We start from the raw sequence: 8,940 nt of genomic DNA, 5'->3' as shown, positions 1-8,940 counted from the left end.
ATCAGGGGTGTCAAACTCAATTTCATTGAGGGCCGCATCAGCATTGCGTTTGCCCTCAGGGGGCCGGGTGGGTGTGGCCAGGGTGGGCATCGCCTACTGGGTGGGCGTGGCTAGAGTGCATATGGCCTACAGGGTGGGCGTGGCCAGCTCTACATCGTTCCCATCAAGGGTGTCTATGGGGGCCTGGGCAGGAGTGGGACAGATCTGAGGGTCTCTGGCAGGAGGAGGGTCGCCAAGGCAGTGGAGGCCATTCCCTCACTGTTTCCAGGATGGCTTCGCGGGCCACATGAAACCACTTTGCGGGCCGGATCCGGCCCCCGGGCCTTGTGTTTGACATGTCTGGTTTAGATGGTTGTTCTGAATGTGTAAGCTTTTATATTTATCTCTTATTTTTTCAGCAGAAGTCACCTCCATGATTACTTTCAAGCTTTCTGTAGATACTCCCCTGCTCAAGAGAAAGACTAAAGTCCATTTCATTTATGAGATACATACCCTAGGTTAGAGAAAGTAACTTCCTGATGTTAAATAGCCTATCCAGTTTAACTAAAGTGAGGCTGCTATCAACCATAAATTTCCATATTTATCGTATTCTACCTGTCTCCATGCTTTAAAATGTCTATGACAGAAAGACCAGTTAGATGTGTGATCAACAGAGCTATCAAATCTAGGCTGCAAAAATTCCACCAACTACCTGATGATAGCAAAGAGATATAGAAAAACCTCTTTTCTGCCAGCTTGTGGTTGTCTGGATATTTGCATCCTAGATGTAAGAGAGAATGTTTACACTTGTCATAATAGTGGAGAAAACACCACTAAAAGAATTATAAATACAATTGTCCATTGCCTTCCTATTCTAGAACATTAGACTCTTTCTCCAATAACATTGTATGAAGTTATTGAATTTATGAAAAAATGTGGTTAAACAAAAATCAGTAGCACACATTCAGGAGAAATGGATATGATGTGCTGCTGTAGCCACGTGCAAAAGGTAAACAAATCACAATTGTATCCATCATTGTGGCTTTGCCACCTCACCTCCGCAAATCCTGCAGATTTTCAAAAATTTTCTCGCTCTAAATTCTGTGACATAGAACTGTTTTACTTTTGTTTTCCTCACAATATCTGGGAGTCATACATAGCTGGCTCATTCATGACAAATGAAATTGTTCAGACATCCCTTGTGAACTTTGCTTATCACTGTTAATACTTCTTATTCATTCATTTGCACCTTTAAGCATTTATAATCTGTCCAAGTGATAGTTACTACAATCCTCCTTGTACAGCTTTCATTAAAAAGAAGAGGAGAATTGGGAAAGTGAAGAAAAGAGGAGAGTGTTTGCCTTTCATGTCTCTGTTGTATGCTCATCACAGCACGTGCATGGAAGATCTAAGTGAATGGTTTCCTTTGATATTTTATTCTCAGAATATGGGGCCATAACTAGCAGCCTAAAGAATAAATTATAAAGCCAGATTCTGAACTAAAAGAGAGAGAAAATATATTCAATGATGTTCCAAATTGCTATGAAACGAAGGCATTCAGCATTTAAAGGGCTGTTTACATCAAGTGCCCCACAAATCAAAACATATTGCCACACACTCTATATAAATTTTATATAGTAATTAACCTTGAATGAGAAGTCGGTCTTCTAATTTGCTGCAAATATCTAGGGAAGCGTGAAAGAATTCTGTTCCTCTAAAGCAAAATCAAGGTTTGCTTCCAGGCTGAAACTCAAGCATCTACCAAAGCTTCATCAGTGTCACAATTTCCAAGACCAGATGACAGAATCACAGTAGTCTCTAGATGTTTTGTCCTAAAGCCCCATAATCCTTTGCCAAAGGCCATGCTGTTTGGAGCTGATAGGAACTGACATCCAAAAGGCACTACATTATTTAGCCCTGACCTAGGATTTTTTTTTAAATTTTAACAAATTGTGAAGGTGAGAAGTCTTCAATCAGAATGTAATAATCATGCAAAAAATTGTACTCACAGCAAATACTATGTTTTCCCCAAAATAAGACCCACCCTCAAAATAATCCCTAGCCTGATATAGGGATTATAGAATATAAGCCCTACCCCCAAAATAAGATTGAGGGGTGGGCTTGGCAAGCACAAGTGGCGGCGAGTGCATGGGGGCTGATGGTGTCTGGCAGCAGCTGCAGCCTACCGGCTCCTTGGAGCAGCACAGTAAGTTTGGTACAGAAGCAGAGCTGAGGGGGGAGGAAAGTGATCTGGATGGGTTGTGCACTTTTTACCCAGAGCGAGACTGGAACATTTGTCTGCTTACAAATGGAGCAGTTGAAAAACTGACACCTTTTCTCCATTTCCAACCACCCCATTTGCAAGCAGATGAACTTTCCAGTCTCCGTCATTTCTGCATCTGAGCGAAAAGTGTTGGGGCACCTGTTAACTTTGCCTCCATTCATGTATGTACCATATGCACGAATACTGTACTAGCTGCCTTTGGCTTCTGGAAAATAAAAAGTGCTCCCCCCAACAGCAAAGGCCAAAACAAATATGCTTTAGAATTTGTCCCTCAAGCTTACCATGTATGTTGAAAACAGAATCTCTCAAAGAAGTGCAATACCACATCATTTACTCAGACTGGAAATTTTTGTATTGCACCAATAAAACTTCAAATGGGCAAAGGTTCTTTATGGAGAATGATGCTATTATGACCCACAGATGATCAAACCTGAAATCTGTCTTATAAAAGTAGATGAAAGTCTGCTAGCATTTGTCTCACTGCCAATCTTTAAGTACCTACACTTCCTACTCCCAGGGATTAGACAAAATATTCAGATGATTAAAAGGTACAAAGTGATAAAAGAGATCTTCGGATCACATTCTTCTTTTCTGTTTTCTAAGATGTGTAAACATTACCATATTCCCCAAAACATGAATACCTATTAAGTGAAGGGAACAAGAGTGGTAAGATTATAGTTAGGATGTTTCACAGTGCCAGCATTCAATCATCTTCAGAGTTAATTTTCAAACAACAATCATATTTCACTACATTTGGAAAGAAAGTTTCTTACATTACCCAAATAGTCCTACTTCTCTTTCACACTGTTGATGTATCATCGTTTCTGGTTCAGTTTAGAGAGCACAGGAAATTTTGCCCAGAAATTACACAAAAAAAGTCCAATGGAAATTAGGAAGAGACAAAAAATTAAATATTGAACTTAAACCATCCAGAAAAGCTGAGCACCATCTATTTTAACAACAGAGGGCTGAAACAAGTCAGGGTTTCACGTTCCACATTCTTGCAGTTGGTATTTCTTGCCACCTTCAAACAGTCTTATTTGTTCTCCAGGTAGCAAAAAAGGTGACATCACATCTATTTGACTTTTTCTTCAATCTTGCAAAGAACCAAAGTAAAAAAAAATGCTACAATGAGAAAGACCACTAGGTAATACTCTGATGAAACACTGCCTTCCTGTTCCTTCAATTTAGTTTCTGGGATCAGGTTACACCAGATGATTTTATGGAGTAATCCTTATTATCCTAAGGATTTTTTTTTTGAATCTGCAGAGAAGCAACAAGACTATCAAATGTGGTTATTAATATTGGTTGTGAGGTCCAAATTTTAAAAGTAGCAAAAAAAAAGACATTTTAAGAACACCACCACCTTTGCCTTCCAACTGAAAAGGATGAGGGGACAAGGCCATCAGAATTTATCTTGCAGGCTGGGAAAATACCCAAACTCAAAGGCTTTTTTCCCCCACACTTCCAGCAGTGCAACAATGTCTCTCTTTTAGAGGATAATACACTTCCTTTTAGAAGATTTCTTCTTGCGTCCATTGCTGATCTTTTCTTTGTGCTTTCGAATTTCCCGCACCAGAGTATAGAAGGCATCTTCCACTCCCTGTCTGGTTTTGGCTGAAGTCTCTACAAAGGGGATTCCGTAGCTTCTTGCAAGCTCCTGAGCTTGTTTCGTATCCACTGTTCGAGAAGGCAGGTCACACTTTTTGCCAACAAGGACCATGGGAACATCATCAGAATCCTTCACACGATTGATCTGTTCCCTATAGTGGTGAACATCTTCAAAAGACTTTGTATTGTTGATAGCAAAGACACACAGGAAGCCTTCTCCTGTCCTCATGTACTGATCACGCATGGCACTGTATTCTTCTTGTCCAGCTGTGTCCAGGATATCTAAAAGGCATGTCTCTCCATCGATAACCACCTGCTTCCGGTAGGAATCCTCTATAGTGGGATCATATTCATCCACAAAATGATTCTGGATTAACTGTATGGTTAATGCACTCTTTCCAACGCCACCAGCACCCCCAACTACCAGCTTATATTCCGTCATTTCTGCTGGGCTCCAGAACAAACCAACCTGTCAAAAGGGGAAGGAAAGCCGCGCTCAGGCACCCCCCATGGGGGCAGAGGGGCTAGCGGTGTCGGGCGGCCTCCTTCTCCAAGGCCAGGGCCTCGCTAGCATTTGTCATTATAGAGGTTAATTGAAATACAATCGATCCTTACATAAAGTTTGGCTGAACCATATTATTTTTCTTCTTAGTATCAGGTAAGTGACAGCAAAGGAAATCACTAGCACTGATGGGCATAGCTAGGACTTCCTGTTATTGTTACTATTTATTTAAATCTATTGGCCACCCAACTCATAGGACTCTGGGCAGCATACAAAACTAGAGAAAACATAACATCAGCTAAAAACATTAAACAAGCAACCCAGACAAAAATCTAATAGACAATAAAATCAACAAAACAAAATCAAAACCATTGGACAAATAAGAAACATTAAACCCCCGACCTGCGACCAAAGTTAGGTTTTGAAAGCTTTTAGGAAACTCAGGAGGGAGGGCACAATCCTTATCATTGGGGGTATGCTGTTGCATAGGATGGGGGCTGCAACATAGAAGGCAAGGTTCTTGTCCCACAAGACTGCAATGTTTAATGGAGGGGACCTGGAGTGCACCTACTCTGCTGGAACATACAGGGGAGGCAGAAAGAATTGGAGACAAGTGGTCCCTTCAGTGTCCAAGCTATATATGAGCACCTTGAATTGCATTTGGAAGCCAACTGGCAGCTAATGCACCTTGCATATCAATGGTGACACATGGGCACCCCAACAGGTGTCCATTAATGAAAAGGACTGGGGGTAACATGATAGCAGTGTTCCAATATCTCAAGGGTTGCCACAAAGAAGAAGAAGACAGGCTATCCTCCAAAGCACCTGAAGGCAGGACAAGAAGCAATGGATGGAAACTAATCAAGGAGAGAAGCAACCTAGAACTAATACATTTTCTGACAGTTAGAACAATTAAGTAGTCGAATGGGTTGCCTCCAGAAGTTGTGAATGTTCCAACACTGGAAGTTTTTTTTTTTTTTAAAAAAAAAAAAACATTGGACAACCATTTGTCTGAAATGGTAAAGAGTTTCCTGGCTAACCAGGGGGTTGGACTAAAAGACCTCCAAGGTCCCTTCCAATTCTATTCTATTCTATTCTATTCTATTCTATTCTATTCTATTCTATTCTATTCTATTCTATTCTATTCTATTCTATTCTATTCTATTCTATTCTATTCTATTCTATTCTATTATCACATTGCTGCATTTTGAACCATTGCTGGAGGTATTTAAGAAGAGTTTGGACAACTATTTATTTGAAATGGTCTAGGGTCTCCTGATTGAGCAGGGGGTTGAGCTAGAAGACCTCCAAAGTCTCTTCCAGCTCTCTTATTCTGTTATCTGTAGCTTCCAAGTATTCTTCAAGGGCATGTAGAACATATTGCAATATCCAATTCAGAAGTAATCAGGGAATGAGTAACAGTTTGAAGGGCCTTCTGAATCAGCTTTGTTAATTATCTTCATCTTTATCCCTGTCCCACTCTTTAGATAACTTGAAAAACAAAGTAAAGGTGAGTTTGACTCTGATTTTCTAGTCCTTGGAATTTTCCTGCTGTTTAGATGGGTGATACCTAGCAGAAACAGGCAATGTTTGGAAAGCTTTCACTTTTCAAATCATTTCAATAATTAACTGGAGTAAACAAAGAGAGAATTATAAGATTTGTGTTGTACTAACTTTATTTCTGATATTCTGAATTACTGTTTTGCTGTAAAGGCTTTGTAATGGCACTGTTTTGGGCCAGGTTAATTTTCTTACCCTTTCACCAAAGCACAGCTCTTTTATTAAGGCAATCCTTCTTTGACAGGATCAGGGAAACATGTAGTATATCTTTCTGGCAGTAGAATTAAACTTAACCTGAGAAGAATGAAATACTGTCCATGTTGTTCAAATTGCAGTTGCTATGGACAGGTGTGAAAATTAGAAATAAGGTGGCTGTAATCCCCAAATGCAGTCACTTGGGAAAACGTATCATAGAGTGGTTAGTTGAAGTATCCTGCTAACATTTCAGATTCAATTATACTTACCTGGCAATGCTACGTCAAAACAGATCCCTACATTTTTTGATGTTGTTTTTCTCCATTTAAAAATATATATATATATTTCCCTCAATACAGTCCCTCACAAAAAGAAATTTTGGTTTGGTGTGTTTCAGACCTGAGGTGCTTTGCTTTAAGTCTTAGTGTACTAAGAAAATGAGAGATAAGAACAAAAGCTCTCTCCACAAGGGAGAATTTGGCACAAGTGGACGCTCATTGGGAGATGCAATTTTGGCCTTCATGTGTAGCTTTCCATCTGTTCAAAGCAGACTCTAAGCCAGTGCTTCTCAACCTGAGCAAATATGAGTGAACTTCAGCTCCCAAAATTCCCTAGCCTACATGATTAAAGTTGCTAAGGTTGAGAAATTCTGCTATAAGCAATAAATGGAGAACATCAGAATTGGTTGTTTTGGAAAATTGCTTGGGAGTAGAGACCAAAATTTTATAAGATTTTTCTTAACCCCAAGGCTTCTCTGCAGAGAGTAGACTTTTCCCATTAAAACTAATGTTCACAGAACCATCTCTCTGCATTTGCTATAGAAAAGACCCATTTGGATCGCCTGTTTAAAAAAGGTAGAAGCAAAATGTTTTTATATAATAAATCCCTAAGAGAGAGTTTTTTCCCATCCCCACTTTGGCATACTGAAAGTTCAGAGACCAGTAATAAGGTAGTAATAGTCATAGTAGCAGTCCTTAGGGCTTATTGTCCCTAAAGAAACACTTAAAATAGCTAAGAGAAAAATTGTCTTAACACAATTAAAAGTGTATCATCATCACAATCCCTAAAACAATAATAACAATTACAATTCAAGCCATGTCAAAAGCTAAGTTGCAATCATGCATCTTGATGGGCCTAAAACAGAATAAAAAAATAAAAGAGTTGGAAGGGACCTTGGAGGTCTTCTAGTCCAACACTTTGTTCAGGCAGGAAATCCTATACCATTTCAAACAAATGGTTGTCCAATTTCTTCTTAAAACCTTCCAGTGTTGGAGCACTCCCAACTTCTAGAGGCAACTCATTCCACTAATTAATTGTTCTAACTATCAGGAAATTTCTCCTTACTTCTAGGTTGCTTGTCTCCTTGATTAGTTTCCATCCATTGTTTCTTGTCTTGCCTTCAGGTGCTCTGGAGAATAGGTTGACTCCCTCTTCTTTGTGGCAACCCCTGAGATATTGGAACACTGCTATCATGTCACTGCTAGTCCTTCTCTTCACTAAACTAGACATACCCAATTCTAGCAACCATTCTTTATATGTTTTAGCTCCAGTCTGCTAATCTTTGTTGTTGTTCTTCTCTTCACCCTTTCTAGACTCTTTTTTACATAATGGCATCCAAAACTGGCTAAAGTATTCCAAGTGTAGTCTTATCAAGACATTATAAAAGGATGTCAACACTTCATGTGATCTTGATTCTATCCCTCTGTTAATGCAGCCTATGACTGTGTAGCCTTTTTTAGCAGGTGAAGCACACTACTGGTTCATATTTAAATAGTTGTCCAGTATCAAAGGGTACCTTTTGTCCATTGCTAAGGTTAGGTGTCCTACATAGCTCTGCTTCATCACCCATTATTTAAAGTTTGGATGATGATAGCCAAGCTCAATTTCTTCTTACATAAAAGTGGGGCCCCATTTATAGAATTTTCATCCCAGAAGACTGGCACCCACATGCCTATGTCATGTGAAGACTTTACTATATTCCCAGGCTCTTAAACTGGCTTTTAACTATATTTTAATTTATATTGTTTCAGTTGTTGAATGACTACCATGCAACTGCTTGCTTGTATGTTTTATAAATTTATATGTTTGCATATTAGTATATATGCTTTTATTCAAACTGTATTTTTAACGGGCTTCTTTGTAAACTGCCCAGAGAGCTTCGGTTTTATGTAATTTAAAACTTGTAACAAACAAGTAAATAAATGTTGGTGCATTATTAGAAATGTTGAACCATTGTCTCAATTCAAAAGTGTAATCATTTACCAGCTATCAGTGATGATTCCACAGGGTATACTAGATAACCCTAAGATCAAATAATTCTTCCTCCTACGGATTCTAAATTAAAACATTGTAGGTAACAGAATAGCTTGGGTTTTAACTGATTAAAAAACCCTGTATCTTGGAAACAATGAAAGGGAAAGAAAAATGTTCTATCAAAATGATGTTTTATGTCTTTTCCCTTCTTTTAACTTTGCCATTAGCATTGACTTTTCTGTATCTACGCTATTTTTTTTATCCTCAGCCTGAAGAATGTATAGGGACTATATGCTTACCGTAAACCATTTTTTCAACAACAATGAGAACTGACTCTTCCAGCTACTGTAATATTGAAAACAAAATCACAAATAGTTTGTATTTGGTAAAATAAATAAGCCATATGGTATTATAACCTCTATTGAAAATGATTATTTCTTTAAAGGCATCAAAGATAGCTTGAGGAATAACAATTTAAAAACATAATGCTTGTTAAAGAAATACAAATGTGATATAATAATGGTTATCCAAGAAAATTAAAGGAAAAAGAATCTCT

General features: G+C 38.6%; 1 protein-coding gene across 1 annotated transcript; it reads right to left on the bottom strand.

Annotated features, from left to right (window-relative positions):
* Positions 1-2,741: 2,741 nt before the first annotated feature.
* LOC310639029 (GTPase KRas-like) lies at positions 2,742-4,427 on the bottom strand. The gene has a single exon (XM_083360391.1). The coding sequence runs from the start codon at positions 4,314-4,316 to the stop codon at positions 3,756-3,758; it is 561 nt and encodes a 186-aa protein (XP_083216517.1). The 5' UTR covers positions 4,317-4,427; the 3' UTR covers positions 2,742-3,755.
* Between the last annotated feature and the right edge of the window lie 4,513 nt (positions 4,428-8,940).

This window comes from Vipera ursinii (assembly GCF_947247035.1).
Source record: "Vipera ursinii genome assembly, chromosome: 3".
NCBI classification, from domain to species: domain Eukaryota; kingdom Metazoa; phylum Chordata; class Lepidosauria; order Squamata; family Viperidae; genus Vipera; species Vipera ursinii.
The sequence above is the reverse complement of the archived record's forward strand: the minus strand, read 5'-3'. Positions and strand labels throughout refer to the sequence as shown.

Coding starts and splice junctions, on each gene's coding strand:
- LOC310639029 (XM_083360391.1), bottom strand. CDS start 4,316: ATGACGGAATATAAGCTGGTAGTTGGGGGTGCTGGTGGCGTTGGAAAG.